The sequence below is a fragment of the Netta rufina genome (assembly GCF_964035555.1).
Source record: "Netta rufina genome assembly, chromosome: 1".
Lineage (NCBI taxonomy): Eukaryota > Metazoa > Chordata > Aves > Anseriformes > Anatidae > Netta > Netta rufina.
Window position 1 is genome coordinate 79,515,072 of NC_140123.1, and position 22,773 is coordinate 79,537,844.

At 39.6% G+C, this 22,773-nt stretch overlaps 1 protein-coding gene across 2 annotated transcripts in view; it reads right to left on the reverse strand.

Moving 5' to 3' along the window:
* The window catches only part of VEGFD (vascular endothelial growth factor D), a 30,449-nt gene extending 8,263 nt beyond the window's left edge, over window positions 1-22,186 (reverse strand). Inside the window, exons 1-4 of one of the 2 annotated variants that reach the window (XM_084290241.1) lie at window positions 22,038-22,186; window positions 21,643-21,807; window positions 3,944-4,154; window positions 83-273 (exon numbers count right to left, since the gene is read on the reverse strand). In XM_084290241.1, the coding sequence (XP_084146367.1) occupies window positions 83-273; window positions 3,944-4,154; window positions 21,643-21,732 (492 nt within the window). In that variant the 5' untranslated portion in view covers window positions 21,733-21,807; window positions 22,038-22,186. Of the gene's footprint in view, window positions 1-82; window positions 274-3,943; window positions 4,155-21,642; window positions 21,808-22,031 lie in introns of both variants that reach the window. The other variant, XM_084290240.1, reaches the window with a different exon arrangement.
* Between the last annotated feature and the right edge of the window lie 587 nt (window positions 22,187-22,773).

Genomic DNA, 22,773 nt, shown 5'->3' on the forward strand with positions numbered 1-22,773 from the left:
ATTTCAGAAACCAAACATCCTCTTTCCCCTCCCTTCTTTGAGAGCCAGGGCAAAGGGAATGCATGTAAATAGGCTCATTTACCGTTTTTGACACGTAAGTTGTACTCGTGTTCATGCAGCTCAGACTCTCCTCATTGCAGCAGCCTCCACATCTGAACACGTTCACACAGGGAGGCTTGAAGAATTTGTTGGTTGTCGTACCAAGCTCTTTGGCAACCTCCACACAGGTTTCCCTTGGCACACACTGAGTCTTTTGCCATTCCTCATCTATGACTGGAGAGAACACCATTTTTATGAGCAATCATGGCAAAGTAAACCTCTGATTAGTGAGGCAAAAACATTACACAAATAAAAATGAAGTGCTGGCAGGCCATCTGCACTTACTTGGATTAATTTAAGGACCAGAGAGAGGCGGAGTACAAAATTATCCCAGTAACTTACAGCAGCTGCCCTGGCAAAGAGGTCGCTACATTTATCTGCCTTTGGTTTTCAACAGGGATGACCAAAATCTCCATTCATGTCCATGGGTTAAGTAGGGCACATCGATCTCTGCTGACAGAGGATCAGCTCCCCAAAGCCCATCTGGTCAGGCAGGCCCCAACCCTTTCTTCTCTCCTGCAGGGTCATCTTCATGTTGCCACCCTAGCCTGTCACCACGTGTACCCCAATTTGGGCGCATAGAGCCTGGGCCTGACTGGAAAAGCACATTAATGATTAACAGATTCTGGTCAGAGGGTATTAGTACTCCCACTGGATGTCAGCCAGCGAGCTGTTTCCAAGCTGCTGAATGAAATCCAAGACAAACACTCTCACACCTAAATACCCTCTGGGGTTTTAAGTTGGAATAACAGGAATATGAATTCAAGTGTGTTTTATCTATTCAAAACAACGTGGCATCTTTCAAATACTCAGTTGGTATAGACTAGTAATTTATTTCAGACCTATCTGTCAAACCCTGACTGTGAGAAGGAATAATGCATTCACTGGCTGAAGCACAGAGAGAAAATAGTAACATTTACATAATACCATCTCAGGTCTTCTTAGAGGTGGCCCTGCTTTTTTTTTTTTTTTCTGCTTTTGCTTATCTGATTCATGTTATGGAATTACTCGAGAGTCATCAGTGCTTGTGCTTTAAGTCCTTAAAATACTGAAAACATTTTTCCTGTCTGCCCCCCTCCAGCAGGCTTATGAAAGGTGAAAAGCAACTTCTACACTATTAAGAAAATTGCTCTCCCAGTGCAGTCCATCTCCCTGCTATTGTTCCAGCAGTATGTACATTTATAGGGCATTTCTAATTTTTTATTATTTTTTTTTTCTGGAAGACTTTTGATCTAATTGCTATACTTTGTCTTCAGATAAGCCTTTATTTCACTCTTTCCTACCTGACTTTCCTTTCATTTATTTATATTTTCTTCAACTGACTCTGTATATCTAAAGCAGTTTGTTTATTTCTGCAAAGCTCTTCCTCAGGGCTGATTCACTCTACTTTCCACTCATTCAAAAACTACAAACTATAACAGTTTAGGGTCTGGATTCTGATTTTACTTTCTGTAGCATAAATTAAGGAAAGAATCACTAAAATCAATAGAATTTTCTAGAGTAGTTGAGACTATCAAAGCAGCAATCTAATCCTAAGCCTTAAAATAGAAAATAAAGTGTTTGCCAAACTTACTAAAGTACATGCATGTAACCACTTCAGATGTCACTTCAGTGAGAGTGAGAAGTGATGACCTTTCCATCTGCACATATCTTCCCTTTATTAATCACATTATGTATGTATTTATTTATTTTAAATAGAAGGGCTGCTTCAGGAAGGGCTGGTCAAAGAAGTGGGTGTCATGCTTTGTTGTGAAGCACTGTGGTCGCTGTGATCTCCCCTGAGCAAGCACAGGGCATTTGCTGCAAAATCTGGCTCCGATGATATACACCCAAGCTTGAAAGTGCTGCTGTTGTAGGTGAACTGAGCTGCTCTGGGCAGGTTGTGGTGGGACAGGGTGAGGGGGGCTTTCAGTGACTTCATTGTTAAAGCTCTAGAAAGGAGGAACAAAGTCTTCAAATTGCACCATTGGAGTGTGGGGTGCAGTGGAAGATGGTCTAACTGTGAAGCTGTGAATAGACTTCACCCAGCCTTCTCATCATAGCACTTTACTAAAACAAAACAGATGCTCTTGGCAAAAGGGACAGTGCTTACTGACTGGAAAGGGTGTGGGAAAGAAATACATGTTTATAGGCTCAGTTTTTTAAAAGGAGCTTTAATACCTTGAACATATTAAGATGTTAGAACAAAGTCATTTCTGTTCTGGGATAATTCCACTTTGGATGGAAAAATGGAGAAGATGACCCAAAAGGCTTTTTTTAACTTAAATTTCAGTGACTGGGCTTTGTTTGAGAAAGCGGACATACCTGTGTCTAAAGTTAGATATTCAAAGGGAAAGAAGGAAGTGAACTAACAGCTGTGACAAGTGGTTATGAGAATATTACATCTGTACAACTATAGGTATCTGACTTCATTACCTGAAGAGCTACATTTTTCTGCCATTCAAAATGCCTATTGCAAAAAGCCTACATTGCCTCAGTACCGTTTGACAACATCCTCTGTTGTTTCAGTGTATTGACAAAAGGAACATTTATTTTTTTCATAAATACAGAGGCTCACTCAATGAGCTATAGTGAATAGAGAAATACAGCATTTGACCCTGGGTACTACTTCTAATAACAGCTACATGAACTTCATTTGATATACATACAGAAACTAATGTTTCTGTATAGGCTTGTAAAGATGTGCAAAACAAAACATGCAAACATTAATTAAAGTCCCCTTAGTTGTTCTTCCAATCTGTATTGGATGCTGGGGTTTGTTTGGTTTGATTTGTGTATTTTTGTTGTTGTTAGCTTGCTTTTGTTTTGTTTGTCTCTACAAAATTTTTATGAGATGTTTAAAGCCATGCCTGTCACATAAAAACCCTTTTCAGACTGGCATTCATCTCTGCATTTCTGTTCCATGGCTCAGAGAACTAAATTGAGGCCTTTGCTCAGTCATAATTTAGTTGAAATGTAGAAGCAATAGATATAAAAGCGACAGCAATTGCGTGCAAATGTGGCTGTGGTTATTGTAAAAGCAGTGCTGGAACAGGATCAGCAATATCCTATTTCCCCAAAGGAAAGTGATATGGTCATGTCACTTCAGGGTAAAGACTGAACAAAAAAGAATAGCTTGATCTGTACTTGGTTAGCCTATAGTGTAGCTTTGCTGTAGGAAATCCATCTCCATGACTGAAGCGTAGTACTTGATCTTTTATTTTACATCAATGAACATAAAATGGCCCTTGAGTCTTTCACCTACAGGGAACAGTATTCATTTTTGCTCCATGTGGGGGAACAGATTTGTGATTCCCTTCACTCAGGTGCTGGCTGGCAGTTTCAAAGCTTACTTCTTCTCTCCAGAGAGATTTCCTCAAATAGAGAGAGAAGATTAGGGCAATACCTCCTTCCTGCGGTTCCCACTCAGACACCACTGATGATGTGCAGTGCCTTATATCAAAACACACCTAATAAAGAAAGGGATTGTGATGCCTGTTGTAAAACTCGTTTGTTTTTGCCTGCAAGCAAATTCCAGGATCTGGCAAGATGCTGCTGGCAGGCCCCTCAGCCCATGACTCCAGCCCACTCTATGCATGTTTACTTCCCCTCTTTTTGTGGAGTGACAAATTCATACATAATACATCTTTCCCTCGAATGGTACACAGTACAGTAAGCCTGATTTGCCCATAAATGAGGGAGACATACTCAGGCTGTTGCCTGACATTTTTTCATACAGAGTCATTTTCCGTGAATGCCCTGCTGTTTCCAGTCCAGGTGTATTCTAGGAAACCCCTGGCACTTAAAATCCATTACTGCATAAGATGGTCCTGAAGCTGCAGCCAGACTCCAAACCTGCACCCACCTTTCAGTGTATCGATGTCATAGAAAGCAGCAGCAAATCTGGTGGAGCGATGCGATGCAGAGCGGGAGTCTAAATTGGCCAGACTTTTGAGTTTTAGCCTGCATTTCCACAGCTTCCAGTCCTCAGAATGAGTGATTCGAAGCAGCTCTTCTAGGCTGGATGCCCTCCTGATCTGCTGCTCTGACCGCTCCAGTGCTGACAGAGATGTCCTCTGGAAGGAAAAAGGGAGAAGTCAGAAAGCCAGTGCATTTACTGCATGTCCCAAACACAGCACACACAGCACTTGCACCAGAAGCAGCATATTGATGAGAACAGCTGAGAATACCTGGGAAAACAGGAGCACATGGGAATGTCCCTGTTTTTAATGGTGCCTGATGTCAGACGGATCTGCAGGATTTGTGCCCTTATAAATTGGGAAGGTGAGATACCCCTTTCCTCACCGTTTCCATCACAGCCAGCAGAGCTGATCAACCAATTCAGGCTGCAGTCCCCGTGTCCCTGCTCCCCAGGGAACATGGCATGTGAATGAGTTCAGCTTGCAAGAACAATTCAGGCACCTTTGCAGAGAGTCACCTTGGGTGCAAAAACTCTGGTGTCAGTCAGGAGACATCACTGCAAAAGTAGGTGATATAGCCAGGAGATGCCCTAAGTATGAGGGCCGACCCACACAGTGGGCAAACACGATGTTCAACGTGCTGCAAAGTGCAGGGTGCATCTGCTGTTTCCCACCATGATTGCCATCTAGGTCATGCCCAAGTCTGCCAAGGTGGCCTCACATCAAGCCTCTGTGCTGTGGCTGTGCAGCAGTACATGACAGCCCTCCACTTCCATGGGATAACACTCCCTACAAAGGCCTACACTGTTAGTATAAAGTCATTACTCACTTAAAATATACCTTTTTAATAGAAACTTAGTAGTACATGGCATACCACAACAATACTGGTTTCTTTGGCTGCTGCTTTCTGACATCTGTGTGCCTTTACCAAGACACTGCATATTTATTTCCACTGACTCACCAGGTCTGCTAAAAACTACTGCCTCCAACCCAAGTGAAAGGTTATCTTTGTAAATGGCTGTACTCTGCTGGGCTGGTGCTCAGCTGTGTTCTCCAGTAATGCAGTCGGCTGTGCTTTCTGACCAGCAGATAAGGGGCTGTACTGCCAGCTCTTATAAATAATACACCACATCCTAAAGGCAAAGCTGAAAGATGGGAGCTGGTGATTAGGCAGCCAGCAGCCAGATAGTGTTCTGCATAAGCCTAGGGAAGGAGTGAGGAATCACCTACGAGAGAAAGATTTTTAGATGAGATCTGAAACCTAGGCATTGACCACATCTGTTGTTCGTTATTAAAACATCTGTGGCATTTATTTTGCAATGATACAGATGCTAGCTTGTACACACTGGCCAAGTTCATTTTTGCATAATTACCTTCCACTGACCTAAAATTCCCTAAGTAGTTAACCAGAATAAGTTATTTACTCTTCTTTTATGCCCATATGGAACATTGTACCGTGCTCTAGCATGCTGCCATGTTTTATTATGATGAAAGAGATGGCTCCTTTTCATAGGTGTATCATTTCTCATACATTTCATCTGTGGTGAAAACTGGAAAGCCCATCTCAATACTTATGGACAAATAAGTCAAAAGGAATGTGAAAAATTAGCACCAGTAACTTAACTGCAAGACAGTTTTACAAACAAGCTACCCAGAATTTTGCTGATCTAGGAAAGCTCAAATTCAGCTTGAGGTCAATATGTCAAGAGTTATTTTTTCAAAGAACCGCAGCTTATATTCACTCTCATACACATACTGTCTCCTTGACCCTGCAAAACAGTGAGTACGAGACCAGGGGTGGTGTGGTAATGGGACCAAATATGTTAAAAATGAAATGTATTAAGCATTAACATTTTTTTTGTCTTGAAAGAAAGAAAGAAAGAAAGAAAGAAAGAAAGAAAGAAAGAAAGAAAGAAAGAAAGAAAGAAAGAAAGAAAAGAAAGTAAAGAAAGAAAAGAAAGAAAGATGTCCAAGCTAGATCAGCATCCAAGACCTTTAAACTAGAATGAAATTACAGAGAACCAGTAAAATTATATGATGCTATTCTGTAAATGAAAAGACACATCTCTGCATTTCTTGTAGAAGTCAATAGTTAGGACTTGCATTTCCACTTCTTTCACTTAAATATCAAGTGTTATTATAGGAGAAAACTAATTTTAATCTTAAGGTCAAAAAATACACAAAAAGTATGCATGCCTCATGGTACAGAAAAGATCTCTGTGCTTATCTAAAGCAAAAATTTGTACTGCTTAAAGTATCTGTGTATTTTTAAAGCTATACAAATTCATTGATGTGGAAATTAACTGACTTTATGCCTGCAAAATTAATATTGTATAGAAATGGGAAAAAAAGTTTATTAATAGAATTCAATTTTGTACAAAAATAAAAAAGCATATCAAATGGATTTTGAATTGTGATAATTACAAAAGTGTACCTCTGATATTGATGCACTATAGTGGTATTGACAAAGCCTGCCTATGTATGCAGGTTGTTCCTTCTCTTCTTTTACTCTTTCTCTTATGCTGGAAATTGGAGAAGTGCAGTCAAAGGAAATGGGAAGAGCAGTGCACATTACAGAATTCCCTTTACAGTCATTAGAAGTTAAACCTAATTAACTACACCGTGATTATCCAAAACTCACACAGAGCCCTTGGAACTGAGTTATCACTTCTCTGTGCCAGGGTTATTCAACCCTGAAGTGAATCATCTGCCTTTACTGTCTTCACATTTCCCAACAGATACACAAGCTCTTCATTTAATGGGATAGCCAGTTGCCTCCCAGAACAATGTCAGGATAATCATGTTCTTTCTTCTTATATTTGACTTCCTGGAGGGAACAGATTTTGCAGCTGATTTTTTAACTTCTTCCCAGGAATCCAATACAAAATTTCCTGATGCCATTTCCCATATCAACAACAGCACTGAGATAAAGTGCTGTCTCTCCCTCTGAGCACTACTGACACTAGGCATGACAGTAAGCAGAAGGCACTAATAGATATTTGGAGAGGGCTGAATCCCAAATAATTGTAGATTTTTACACTGTGGACATCTATTTTGTCACTCTCAGCTCCCTCTACAGACAAGGTAGAGAAATAGACACTTGCAGAGCATAAGGCATTTGAAATCACATTGAAATTCTGCTAGCTGCCCAGTAAGTGAATCACAGAATTTCTAGGTTGGAAGAGACCTCAAGATCATCAAGTCCAACCTCTAACCTAACGCTAACAGTCCCCACTAAACCATATCCCTAAGCTCTACATCTAAACGTCTTTTAAAGACCTCCAGGGATGGCTCACTAGATCACAAAAGTCATCTGTGTTGTGGATCTTTGGTTAAACGAATCCCACTGCAGCTTTCTGGGATATAAACATTTGAAGACAAACATCTCATTTTCTTCTGATCTGACTAGGTGCTGAAACAGGAACAATTAATACTGCCTTACACATTTGTTTTGTCTTCACTGGGATTTTTACAATACACTCAATAAGATCTTTTAAACACTTGCTAGAGCATGGACAGACTGTTCATAATCTAGAACGGAGTCTCTCATCTTTATACAGTTTGACTGTAGAGGTGGATATCCACAACTTAAAAACATTCAAAACTAAAAGCTTATAGAAGGAAAAAGATATATATATATAAATGAAAACACATGGAAGATGCAGCAGCCCCACCAGCAGGATTATGGCCTCAGCTGGGGCACTCTCTTGTTATGGCACAGCAGCACTGAATAGTGTGTGGTCACAAAATCTTTCTCAAGCATACATTTGTATTTAGTGTGTTTTGAAAAGGATAGCATCATCTGAAAACATAAAAACTTTTATGGTCTCAGGCAATATCACAGATGACATACCATATGACTGCTAATGCCACACAGATGTGGACACTTCTTTCATGTACAACAGTTTGAATTCAAGCCCTGTTTCGTTACAGACAAACATACTCCGGCCGGCTGAAAAGCTCCACTTGGAAGAGTGCAGCTTTGCACTGAAAGATGAATAAATGTTTCAAAATGTGAAATTGGATAAAGGTGTTAGGTTTGATGACATTCCAAACCTACCCTTCATGTGATGATCAAAGACTTTTTTTCCTTCTCACAGTGATAATGAGTGGACAGCATGCAAAGAGGTCAAATCTCCACTGATATTTTTGGAAGGTCCAGATCCCCAGAACACGCAAGAGGAGCAGAGGCACTTTCTATCTGCTTCTCCTAACTGCAGTCACCTGCATGTGCTATTTCAAACTTTTCAGAGATCCCTTCCTCCCTTTTTTAGGCTTTCTCTGATAATGATAGTCCTTTGTTCCAGGTTCCTTCCCCTGTCATGGTGTTACCTGCACTACCTCTGCCCTCCTCGGTTCTTGTCTACCTGCAACATTCTCCATTCTGCTTTCATCATCTTGTACTGCTTGGAACACACTGTGCTTTTATGTTTATTTTCCCCTTTTTTCTCCACACTCTTAAGCGATGGGTCAGGTGAGAGTCTAATGATATCTAACTCAGGCTGAGCTGGTCAGCCTCTTGGTATAGAGACACCCATTTTTTCTCCCTGCCATGCCCTCACTCCCTTTCTCTTAGGTCACCAAAGATTTTAGTGGTTAGGTGGGATGAGCTTTCACCATTGTGGTAGCTGGTTGTGATGGTTGCAATCTATCTGTGGAATGGGACTTCACTGCACTTAGCATTGCTCACATAGTTGGAAAAATGATGATCTCTGGCCCCCAAAAGCTTAAAATTTCCATTACAGTTTGAGAGAGAAAGAAAACAGAGGAGCTATTGAAAAAGGGCCAGGACAATGTTCTTTACATGATCCCAAAAAGAAAAAAAAAATAATATATATATATATATAATCTTTGGAAACATATCACTGGATATCTCAAAATGTCACAAACTTTCACTACCCATAAATGTATACCCCATAGTAAACCAAGTACATAATGCTATTGCCTACAATAAATGTTTTCTTAGAACTCATCAATAACAAATAACAAAACAAAGTACAAGTAGTATAGTAGATTTAAGTAGTTCATTCTTATCTCTTCATCTTGTTGCTACTTTTAATATAATTTTTCAAAGCATCACAATGAATTCCATGCCCAAAGATAAAAATCTGATTTGTACTCAAATAAATTTTTCTGTTTTTCATGACAGGAACCTCCCGTATGTTCCAAAACTTTCTTCAGTTCAAAGAGGAATATCTATTTGCCTGCGTTTGGACTACGAGCAATATCATTGACATCAGGAAATGATAACGTGGGTTAGCATTGTGATTTTTGGATAATTACAACTTCTGTCTTTCCAAAAGAAACCATAATGGACTATCTATCTTCTTCCTAGCAATCTCAGATGCCAGGGAACTCTAAAAGTAGTTAGCATTGGAAAGAAACAAGAGAAAGAGCAGTGGTACATTCAGTGGTCTTTCCTACCTTGGAAGATGGTTTAAATCAGACAGAGTTCATTACCCTGTTGACTTATAATAATCAAACATTTGTCTTGTGTGTCATGTTGTACAGATGCAGAATTTCACAGTTAGTCTGCACTACTCAAACTTTGCCCCTTCTTGAGAGTTAGTATTGTCAAGCTCCTATCAGGTGTTGCCACTCAACAGTTCGCACCTTTTCTTCATGCTTGACAAGCTCCTAGGTTTCTTGCTTAAGGAAAAAGTACCCTACATATTTCAAACTGATGTCTGAGTGAGCCAGCAGAACACAATACATTTTTACATTTCACTCCTTCAAATATGCCACAGATGATCTTTGTATTAGTGCCGTATTTGGCCCATTCAGGATCTTCTGGAGGTAATTTGAACAGAGGAAAGACATGTAGAATGCAATAGTGAAAGAAAGGCCCACTGAAGTCCTAAGTTTACTCAAGGACCACAAACATATGCCTAGGACCTCGAATTAATTATTTTCAAGTTCAGTAACTATAATTTTTTTTATTTAAGAAAATAGATGCATAGTCAATAATATTCTGCATGTATGACAAGGCAAAAATAAAGGTTTATCAAAATCCATATATTGCACACTGTAAAGAAAGTCCTGCTTGCATTTCACTCTACACTCGGTCACACTCACAGACTCAAGGAAGACATCCCCAAAGCTTACACAGATGTCTAAACCACTTTCTTTTAGCCCCAGCCCTGGCAGTCCTTATCCACAGTGGGACATGAACCTCTGCTCAAAGCTATATATGTGTAACAGCTCTTCTGAAAGAGAACATATTTTTTTTCTGATTTAGGGTCACAGATAATATTGTGGCAAGCGCTGCACAAATACCAATGAAAAGCTTCAACATTATCACTATGTCTGGAGCCAGGACAAATGATTAAGGAACCTTTCAATAACCTTGCACTGTTTTATGGTCCATCTTCTCAGCAGTTAAACAATAAAAAGAAGGTAAGAACTTTATCTTGCCAAACAAAGCAGATTTTAGCTGCATAACAAAGAGTTATGATTCTCTTAATGTCATTGTATTACAGACATTGCCAAGCAGGTTTAAGCTAAGTTCAAACTAAATCTTTCAAAATTAACCAATTTAGTGGGGGAGGTTTCATCACAAAGTGAGGGCACTTGGACATTGACAAAGAGTACTGGCAGGAAATGAGAACATTTTGGAGCTTTATGCGAGTGCCATGTGCTTGATGCAGCAGTAGCAGCTACAAGTAGCTCAAAGACTTCATGCAACCAGATCATGCAACTGCACTAAGGCCTAAAGGAGCTGGGACTGGCTAAAGACAAGGACTGCCAGTAGCCTGGGTGGAGGACTTCATGCCTTGCCTCAAAGCCATATTGTGGTTCATAGTGCAGGCTGTTAGCCGATCTGACCAAGGCATCTCTACACTGAAAGCGAGTTCTTGTGGAAAAGCCTTGCTCTCTCTTGGCAGGAAAACAGCCCAGCTCCTACACAAAGATGGTGCCTGAAGTCATCATTTGAGCTGATGAAATTGACAAGCTTCCATATAATCTCTGCAGTAAGAGAAACTCCTTTTGATGATTTGCATCATTTTTAGTAACTATTTCTAGCATTGTTGTGGTTTTGGGTATGAACACAAAATAAAGAGACGATCCCTAACCTGGTGACTACAACCAAAGTAGAAGAAAAGAGAAAACAGAGGAAGGCATTTATCCAAAGAGATTACCAAGAAAACACAGAAAATAATGCTTAGAGTCATAGGCCGTGATTTTGAGATAGCAGGGGTCCAACCACTGTCAAGTTTTATCATAACAAATATTGTCAATTTTACAGCATCTTGTATTCTTGGGTGTTGCATAACAGACAATAAAATTGTGAAACTTTTCTGCAGCTTGAAAGCATCAGATTTGCAGGAGTAATTTACAGCCTTACCAAGAAGTAACTGCCTCAGCTTTTAAACATATAGCATGGGGAGTTTAACTTTACCAAGTCTGACACATAATAGCTTGCACTAATTTTATCATCACCGTTGTATTTCATTTCTGAGGAGAAAAAATAATAATAATTTGTTTTCAACAACTCCTCTAAAATCAGAACTTTGATTCTCTGTCAGCTATGAACTTTTTATCTATGTAATACCATCCCTGACAGTATCCCCTCTGCCCCTCTGGGCTCATGAACATCTGTGTGCCTATATCTATGATTATCTATATTTTCTATTAGTGCACAAAGAAGCTATTTTTAATTATAATGAATGTGACCTCATAGAGACAAAACAATGAGATGTTTTGACTTCCTACTTATATTCTTCCCTAAAACTAATAAGATTCTCATGGAATTTCTCACTGACATTTACAGGCTCTTCTGTCTTTATCAGAAACATGGATGAAGCTTCAGGGTCTTTCAGTACTTCATTCCACCTTCAGATGGAGGCTGTTTAAACAAAAACTTAAATCTGTTCTAATACTCAGGAAAAAATATCAAGCTCTCTCAGACTTATCCAGACTGGACACTGACCTGGGCTGCCATTCCAGTTACAGCATCAACAATCTGGAAGGACATGCAGCATATGGTAAAGTCAAGTGGTGGTCCAGTGAGGCTGACTTCTAGCTTTCACATTTTTTAAAAGTTCTTTCTTCAGAGGAAATTGTGTTGAAAGACTACAACTATATTGTCCGAGTAGATTGCAAAAAACATGCAACTGGACAGAATTTCTTTTTAAGAGGTTGGAAATGACCAAGTCTTTCCCCAAATACAAAATTACTAGGGACTGTGTTACAGTTGAGAAACCCTACGATTGCATCGGACATACATGTAGTTATATGATAGTCAAAAAAGTTGTCTGGGGGGGTGGGCTTGAGAACTCCCCCAGGTACTGGGGCAACTTTTTTCTGCACAAAAAAAAAAAAAAAAAAAAAAAAAAAAAAGTTGCATTTTTCTACACACAAAAAAAGTTTCATTTTCTGCAACTGCATCAGAGAGTGACTCCACATAACTCACACAAGCAAAAATATTAATGTGTCAAAAATGCATCTTCTAGCTGCATTGCCCAGACAGCTACTCCTGCTTTGCTCAAAGAGCAGAAAATTGTCCTCTGGGTGGAAAGCCTGAAGGTCACCTCTCTACCCTCACCAGTGCCTGCTTGCGCAGCTAGAGCTCAAAGTTTGGAAAGCAGTCAGAAGAACAAGAGTTTTGCTTCCCCCATCCAAAGCCTAAGAGAGACCTCTCTGCTGTCTGCCCCCAGAGTTAGAGTACTTGTCTTGACCATACTTCCTCTCAAGAAAGGGTGACCGTGTGATCAATCCAGTCATCCCACAACGTCTAGTGTGTCAATGCTGCTGAAAGAGAAACTGCATAGCACCCTGTCCTGTAAGAAGAGCAGCAGCAAATGGCCAGAGCACAGAAAGAAGGACTGACAGTTACATTATATGTGATTTTGGGAGGAACATAAAGTGGTAAAACTGATTTTTTTATCTGATGTTTTATCAGGGAGAAGGGGACTGATGGAAACATTCATCTGAGTCATATTTCTCACTGATAAAGAAATGATGTTTGAAGGTCTCTTTTGATAAAACTTTGTCAGCACATCATTTGGACAAGACCCAAAACTGGAGAAGCAACTTCTGGACTGCTCCAACATTGCTGTTCAGCGTGTTAAAAAGTTCCCTCCAGACTCCTCTCCTCCAGGCTCCAGCCTCACGCCCAGTGAAAAGAGGAGACTTAATTACCCATTTCCTAAGATTAGTAGTCAAGGTGGTGATAAACAGCTTATAATTTAGCTGAGGATGATATGCTTTCACAAGTGAATCATATCAGCTACCCTGCGTCTTCAGGAGAACAGCTGTTTTATATTTTGAATGGCCTTTTCAATTAGAATATATCTTTTCTGGTGCTACAGCAAAAAAATCAGACTTCTTGCACTTTAGTAGTGTGATTACATTATCAAAATCCTCAGACATGAGACATTTTGGTTGTTCTACTCTGAACATTTGGTTTGAATGAAACTAAATACTCAAAGCAAAGAAGTGAAAACAGCAGAATGTTACCTGACTTGGAAGTGAAACCATGAATCTCAGATTATTTCATTTCTTTTATGTGTCTAAACAATCAGAAACTGATAATGTATCAGAATATTTCTCACAATATTTCTCTTTTGGCCATATAGATCTTTTTTATTAAAATGGGTGTTGTGATGTGTTTTTTGTTTGTTTTTTTTTTTGTTTTTTTTTGTTTTTTTTTTTTTTTGTTTTTTTTTTCTTTTTTTTCCAGCCAGTAAATATTTTTAGAATCAACTAGAACTCTCATCAAACAAATCTTCCTTCCCACAGCCAGGTCTTTTGGCTGTCATGGGAAACTCCCTCACTCACAGCAGCTAAAGTATGCTTTTGAAGATAACAGCACTCACTATGCCTCGTCTTGTTGGTAGTGATGGAAAAACAAGATGGAGAGATGGAAAAAAGAAATAGGTCTACTGTGGTGTGGAGTTTCTTCCTTTTCAAGCCTGGTTATCTACGTTGAGAGTTTGCCTTTAGGCCCCTCCTGTGGTAATCATGCAAAGTGTATTTGCCTGGTCAGTAAAAGGACAGATAGGGATTGTCATAAATGCCCAGGGTGGTAACTGCCTGGTATATCCCAAATGCTACTGATAGCTATGGGAATCCTACAGTATGTTTTCTCAAGCTCTACTTCTGTTCTTGGTTGTATCCTCTGGCATAGCTGCAGTGTGTTCAGGCAGACACAATGCTCACCACAGAGCACAGCTAGAGACATTACATAAGCTCTTACTTCATCATATGCAATCCTAGGTGCTTGTCTAACACTGTGACACAGTACACATGTCAAAAATAGCATATTGCAGGTGTTTACAAAGAATATGTCCAGACTGTAGTCACTTTTTTTTTGATATTTTTCATTGGAAATCACTGGGGTTTGGACAGTGATTTTGAAATGTCTCAGTAACAGAGAATTGGATGAAATCAGATGACTATATATTCTTTTAATATTTGAAAATATTTTTAATGTGTTGAAGGTTCTTTCAGTTAGTGATTTCATTGGTTTCTGGGTTTGCCCCAAGACACTTCAACAAATGTTTTGGAAGTATGACTAGCCAATTGTACGGCCGGATTTCCAAATGTCACTTCACAAAGCAGAGCTACTGCCAGTACTGAGTGAACTTATGTTACCCCAATCACATGCACACATTTTCCTGGAATTGTAATTTTTCTTAAGTAATATTTCCCTAGCAGTTGAGGAAAGTATCCTAACATGGTTTCTGAGTCACATTGCTAATTAAAGTGAAAAGTTTTGCCTGTTTGTATGGCACATTCACTGTGTGCAATGTGACATATGATACATCAACATGATGCAACTGTCTTGTAATTTAACACGACTCAGATATGATTCCTTTCCCCACTGCATGCAAATAGTGACTGCACTATAGTGACAATGAGTTCTCAAAACTCACTCAGCATGCTCCTGGTCTAAATAATGTGGTTCTGGCAAAGCCATCCTGACCTGATAATAAGCAAAGTAATCACCCCTTTCCAAACCCATGCAGTGCCCACACTGGATCACCAAATTCTATGTGTTCAAACATTTGTCCCAGTTTTTCTAAGTGCCATTCTGCCAAAACGGTAAGAAGCCTAGGTGGCGTTCTGCCACTTGCTGAATGGTCATACCCTTTAGGTCAGATCTGGGGTAAAAAGAAAACAAACATGCAGATATCCTTCACAAAGTTATTTTTTCTTAATGTGAGCAAACTGAAATACCATTCTCAATAGTTCTACTATTCATTGATGTAGAAACCCAAATATAGCTCTTTTACAAAGATATTCAATAAAAGAACAAATTCTGCTTGGTCTTCCCATGGCCAAATGGGGACTCTGCAGCTGTCATGGGGGCCCATAGAATTTTGTCCTTGTTCCCCAACTCTCAACAAGAATTATTAAGATTTGTAAAATGTGCTGGGGAAATAGGGATGAGGTGTGGAGTTTTATAAGGGACTGGCACATACTGGGACATATAAGGGTTTATTTAGGAAAAGTATCATATCACGTTTACCTCCTTGCAGCAAAATAACTCAGGACACTTTTTACCCCAGCAGTGCCGTCAGTTTGGGACTACATCTCAAAGTCAAACCCAGGAAACAGTAATGGCTGGTTTTGTGACTGGACTTACTTGCCCTGTGAGAAAGGTTTAAGAGAAACACCGACCCCAATCATTTTTATCAGTGATAATGATAAAAAGTACTGTACAAGATTTTTAATGAATGGGAATAAGTGAGTTATCACCTACAACAACAGTACCTTACTTAATTTTCCCAGGCAGGCAGACAGGAGATAAGACACCAGCAAACCTTACTCAGATCTGAGTAGGGACAGTACTGACCAGAACAAAACTTGCAGCCACACCAGCAGAGACCTTACAAGATAGATTATGCACTATTTTTTCCCTTTTTCAAGCAGGTTATTCCTCTCCTAGCTCTGTTTGCCTCCTGTGGGAGCTGCATCAATACCACCACATCAGTGGTTAGAAACAAGGCAAATAAATCCCTGTGGGGGAGAAAGCACAAGCAAGCCACAGCAAACTGCCCTCAGACAAGCAACACTCGCTGAGCCTGAGTTGATTGCTTGCCCTGATTGCTCTGTGATCATTAATTAACAGAAGGTTCTCCACAGCCCTCTGAACCTGCCTTCCTGCCTCCCCTGGACTTTACAGAGCTCCAGATGTGAGCTATGACTGATGTCAAAGTTTAATTAGTGCTGTCTTCATTTCAAACCGCTGAATAATGGAATGAATTTCTCAAATGCTGCATCTGATTAGTCTAAACAGCCTGGTGGATTTTTCAGCACTCTGCTCTATACACAGACATTACAATCCCAGCTGAGATGGACTAGACTGGAGCAGCAGCTGGGAAGGATTTTTCTCATGAGTGAGAGCTGCTCTGGATAAAGCAGCAGTGTGCTTGTAATTTCCTTTCCCAACTGATAAGAGCCAAGGATGGATGCCACATGGCATGGCAATATACGGGGTTGTTGTCTTATCCTTCACTGTAGCTTCTTAAGTCAGTAGCAGATAAGTCAGAACAAATTGGCTTTCCTAAAAACCTCCCTGATAGTTTCCCAGTCCTGAAGGAAAAGCACAGGCAAACGTTTCTGCAGGAATGCTGCAAGTACATTTCCACATGTTCTTGGCTCATCATGCCTATCAGAGATTGTAATCACAGAGAATCAAGAGCAGCAGTGATAACAAGAAAACATATGAAAACCACAATTTCATAATCAGTATTTCAAAGAGTTTGTTAACTTTGAAAGGAAGCTGGATGTAAGGATGAAAAGTCTAGCTTAAAGAGAGAAATTGCTTCCAACAATCCTGATTGAGTTTTTCCTAGCTCCTGAGCAGCTGACTGTACTTCCAGGAGTTGCCTTTGAGGAAGAGAATCTATGAGATAGACAAACTGTTAGCATATATCTTTTCTGGAAAGTGAGCAACACTTGCAAGCTGTTATTAGAGTGCTGCATAGCATTTAGCTGCATGACTATCTGAAAAACAGCATCAGTGATAATCAGACAAAAGCTTACTCCCTGCTTGGCTAAGACTTGCTCAGGTTTTGTTGCAGAGCTCTGTTTTGGTTGCACAGACAGACTGCAGGTGGCTCCAGGAAGGAAGAGATGCAGAGCTTCCCGATTCCTTCAGCTCACGGTGGCTCTCCAGTATCTCCATGCCTGCCCAAGGGCAAGGCGTCTCCACTAAGGTTTATGGGGAACTGCAGTTTTGCTCTCGCCTTCAGCAGAGCAGGGCAGTGGACAAGGACCAGCAACTGGCTTCTGCCTCTGTCCATCTCCCAGTGGCAACATGAGATTGTTGAATCTAAGATCCTTCAGAACAGAAATGGCTACTTAAGCCTGTATCAATATTTGGTGCGGAGATAAAAAAAAAAAAAAAAAAAAAAAAAAAAAAAGGCTATTAGCTGTAGAAAAGGTGTGCACGTAGCAGAGAGCAGCTGGCTCCAGGGCTGAGAATATCTACCCCCTCTATCTTCAGACCAGATTTCATCAAGTTCGATGATATTCCTCAGGCCTATCAGCCATGGGATTCTCTCTAATGAACCAAAAGAGAGTTTGTCACAGGGAGAAAACCTCTGCAAAAAGAGAAAGCTCTGAGTTTGTTGTAACTTGGGCATTACTTTCTCTTGCCTTCCCCATAATAAATAACATAAAGGGCAGAACAGCGCAGGGAGCACTGAGACTCACCCCCTCAGCGATCAGGACTCTGTGGCCTCATCAGAGAGACAGTTCTAGTGCTGGAAGACAGAATTAGGTCTGACAGACCACTGGGGCTTTTCCTGGCAAAAGTCTTCTTGGCTCTGATGAATATAGGACATACCTCTTTCTACCTAATTTTAAAATTCTGGAAAAAAAAAAAAAAAAAGAAAAAAGAAGAAAAAAAAAGTAGTCTATGTCTGTCATTGCTGTATGGGAGAGGAAAAATGTGTTTGTGGGGGAGAAACAGGAAAAGTGACAGTTAAGTTTGTGGTGCTTTAGCTGAGGGGTTTCATAATGTAAGAGACTGGCAGGATAACACTTCAACAAGGCATTTTTAAGCATTTCATGATGAAAAAAATTAATGCTTAGGCATCAGAAAACCCATGTGGAAATGTAATTGTTCACTAAGGATTTAGTCTGTCAGACTGGCAACCTGAATCAAATAACTGGAGTGTGAAATAGAGGGATTACTGCCAATGTTGACATGAGTTCAGCTGAGGAGTTGTGTCTGATACCTACATGATTGCCCTGCCCCAGACTAAGCTGCCTACTGCTTCCTGTCATGAGACTGTTTCCAGTTGGTTATAACATCACCAGACATTCAGTGTTCAAGCTGAAACTTTCCGTGCCAGATGTCTGCTTCTAAATGATTTTAATAACTTTTTGACTTAGTGAAAAGTGTCCCTGCCCATGGCAGAAGGGTTGGAATTAGATGATCTGTATGGTCCCTTCCAACCCAAACCACTCTGTGATTTTATGATCCTATGATTTGTTGTCTGGTCAAAATGGTTTGCTCGCAGTTAAGGATGAAGCTCCTTCTGCATCTGTGCAAAAACCTTTTCCGGCAATTTTGTCTTTGTAAATGTCCAGCATTTCCTTGTGGTGGATGACAAATGTAAACTTTTGACACCCGAGGAAGCTTTGTTGGCACAGATGTGCCTCCTGCTCTCTCTGTAAATATCCACCCAGATGTAACAGCAGCAGCTCATGGATGCTCAGCAGAGACTTGCCAGGGGTTAGCAGCTAAACTCTGCAGATGGGGCTCGTGCTGACCACACACCAGCCTGGAGCTGAGCAGGACAAGGATGCAGACCAGCACAGGAGCAGCCCACAGACCTGAGAGCTGGGACAACACCATTCATCTCCTTTAGGTTCCTTCAGGGGTTGGGCAACATGGGAAAGGAAGATGTCGGATTTAAAGTGGAGAGGGAAGAGGAACATTAGAAAAAGAGTGCAATATCTAGCCTGAGAGCATCAGGGGAGACCAAAACTAGAAACTGGGGTCAGGAAAATGGAAAGGCAAGAAGTTCTGACCATGAAAACAAAGCTAGAAGCTAGGGAAGAGGGGAACCATGATCAGTCGGGACAGGATCAGTAGGGCACTGAGACTGTCACTGAGAAACTGAGACTGATCTTCTGAGGGTCAGAGGAAGGAGGAGGCTATCCCAGCCCAAAAGTGGGTGAGTGGGAAGGAAGGTAACACAAGGAGATGGCAAAAGGGATCCTGGTAGGGAAACCAACCCTAAGCCAGGGAGGTCCAGGAATACGGGCTGGGGATCCACTGATGCTGGACTGGAACAGAACAAAAATGGAGACAGGAGGGAAGAACTGGGGTCTGGCAGACAGGGAATTAATGGGCTTGGTGTACACGTGGGGAATAAAAGAGTCCTGTATCCAGAAGAGTATGGTGTTTCTGAAGGGCTAGGAAAAGTCAAGCACAGCAGAGATACTCCCTGAGTTACAGCAACTTGTAAATAAGCTTTTAACCTTCACAGCATTATTGAGGGTCACTGTGGCAGGGGAAAAGAGAGTATTTAAATGCTTAACCCCCTGAAACTCTATCACGTGATACCACTCTGACACCACCTGATAGTTTAGTCCATCAACAGGTTTAAAACTTCAAGTGTCCTGGGTTGAGCTTAGTTACCTGGTCTGCTATAACAACGATAGAGGAGGGGAGGCTTTCTGTGTCTCATTAATTGTGATTAACACCTACATCCTGACCTTGTGTTTTTTATCCCGGCAATATTACTGTTGATCTTACAGAACTTTTTTAAAATAAGATATGATAGGTGACTACAATACATTACTTCTGTGTTCTGCAAGTAAAATCTGAGGTGCAGTTGGTAAGAATACAGATAACCCTGTGTACAACAAAGCACTATAATATACCCCACACACATGCACAAAAGCCCACATGCCATAAATGCTAAAACAACCCAGAAACCTAATACACTATGTCAAACATTAAAATAAAAATAATTAACAGCTTAGCCAAAAAATCTATCAGAAAGAGGCAGAACAAGCAGGAAAACAAACAAACACAAACAAACAAACAAACAAACACAGTCTTTTCCTTTTGGTAATCAGCAGCCAATGCACGTGAAACATAGTCCTTTTTAGTGTGATCTACATAATACCTTCATGATAGTCTTGGAAACTAACAGTTATTTTTATTAAATAGAATACCCAGCATCTAGTCTGGCTCCTTGAGAGTGGTAGCCAAATTACAATGAAAACAATTACAAATATGCATATACTTGCTAGGCAATGTCATCACAGTCAATAAACTATAAACCAGTTTAAATGAGCAAGAAGAGCTCTTGTATGTATGCTGGGCAAAATGGATATGGTTTCAAAATTTAATTAAAAGGCTCTTAACTAACTAGTGATTTGCTAATACGCTGAATAAACTTGTGTTCCACGTGAGGGAAGAGTTATCATCATTGCCAATTATACAGTGGTTAGTATGCTATATTAGAAAGTGCTTTCTGATTTAAGTAAAGAGATTCCTACATGTGAGTAAACAGTGACTTGTCATGCAGTGCAATGTATATAAGAATGAAGGCAATGTATATGAGAATTATTGCACTGGTCTTCATGTCTTCCAAGTCCTGATAGCTAAGGTTGTAAATTAAAAGCTTATGAATGGTGAGCAGGCAAAGGCTTTAGGCATTAGTCATCCTGAAAACACATTGCTCACCACTGCTAACTTCTTGTGCTGGCAACAGAAATCTGCAATTAAGTACATAATTTAGCCTTTCTTTTCTAAACCTCAGGTCAACATGAAGTGCAGTTCACAGAGTAGTGTGTGGTCATCTCTTGCAAGCAGGAGGTTTTCTGAAGTGAAAACAAACCTATTAGCTTGTTTTGCTCTGTCAGTGAGAAACAAATAATTTGTTCTGGACCACACACTGAATTAATCATTTTTGGACACACTACACATGCAGAATCTTGTTCCAGCTTTTGTTCTGATTTTTCTAAATGATTGTCCTGGCTGTTCTCACATTTTCTCAGAAAGTTAGACAAAAAAAATCATACTCTCAAGGTGAAACTTCAGCTTAAATTTTCTTGCATGCATTGCATTCAGAATAAAGTTTGAATTTCAGGCAATGTGCCCTATTATTACTATTTGCTGCTTATTTTAAAGTCTTGGACAACATTTCTTAGTAAAACAAAAGAAAAATATTTCTCAGATTTCTGGCAAACAAGTAAGCAACTGATGAACAAGTGTTTTTAGAGGAAAATTTTCAACACCAGTGTTCTTACTTCTGAAATCATAAATACATGAAATAAAAAAAGTGCATTTAAAAAGTATCCCAAGTGCTCTGACTTCTGCTTTGTTTTGTATTTTCCTTTTGCCTTGCATGACTGATACTAAAAGTTTAATAAAAGAACAAAGTATATTAAAATTAATTAATAACAGCTAGTAAAAATAATAAACTAATAAACAATTTATATGTATTTAACTTCTATATAAATTCTCTTTCTTCTATGGCTGAACAATCACACACGCACACACACACAAAAGCACACACAACAAAACAAAACAGACAAAACAAGGAAAAAAAAACAAAAAACAAAAACAAACACCAAAACAGCAAGAAGCTCACCAACTTGCACATGAAATTTATATAATTCTGGCAATGTGGATTATTAACCATGTCAATAAATAGAGATCACCTACCTTCACAGATCCATTCTCATACTCAGATCCTTGCAGCAAATGCAGAAAAGAAACTATGAAAATATTCACAGTTGCCCACGGTTTGTACATTCTGATGTTTAAAATCCACAGGTTACTATGCAATCGTTGTCATACAGCTAGAGGCGTCTCTTTTGAAATGCATTTCTGTATCACCAATGCAGACAAGAAAAGATTCCAGTTTTTCTGTCATAAACTCACAGAAGATTCCAAAATGCAAGAGCAAATATCTAGCTCTTTACTCTTCTAAACAATTATTTTGAACAATTCACCTAGACAATGTAATTTCTTAGAGCAGATTTTACATGCACTTGAAAGAAAATCATGATAAGGATTTAAATAGATTTCTATCTGTACGTATACACACACACTCTCACAAGTGATCAGGTTTGGATTCCAGTTAATGAAGTTAATATATCTTCCATCAAGGCACAAAGAGGTATTCAAAATCCATCTGTGGTCCAGAAAACTGCAGAAATCTGCTCTATTCTGTGCTCCGTCTTACAGCAGCCTTTTCAGATGGTAGTGTAATGGCCAATGTTTTGAGCTAGAGAGCTGTAATCCAACTCTGTATTAAAACTTTTTTCACAACCTTCATGGAAGCTTGCAGAAGCATGTGTCTTAAATCTGATACAGACTTTGGCAGTAACACAGTCAAATTTTGGCTCTAATCCCATTTTGTCCCTACCAATAGCATAGCAGTTTTTAAACTAACTGATGCAATCTAGACTCCCATTATTTTAAAGAAGATTACCTGAAACATGAAACTTCAGCACACGTTTCTTACACAGCACACAGATTTTAAGTTTTTTCTTTTTCTTTTTTTTTTTTAAAAAAAAAGAGGGAGAGAAAGGAAAAGAGAAAGAAAGACCATTTTCTTTTATGTAGCATAAGGTTTTCTGGATAGATTTTAAAAAGGAAAGTTTAAAATTATATTTAAAAACACACAGGATTTTTTATTTTTTTTTTTTTAATGAAAGTTCAGGAAGCAACAGATATAAAAGGAATAAATCTTTTTCTTTTCCTTTTTTTTTTCTTTTTCAGCAAAATAGAATCTCTCTTTCTGCCCCAAGATAAAAAGATCTTGAATTTTCTCTGCACTTTTCCACAGTT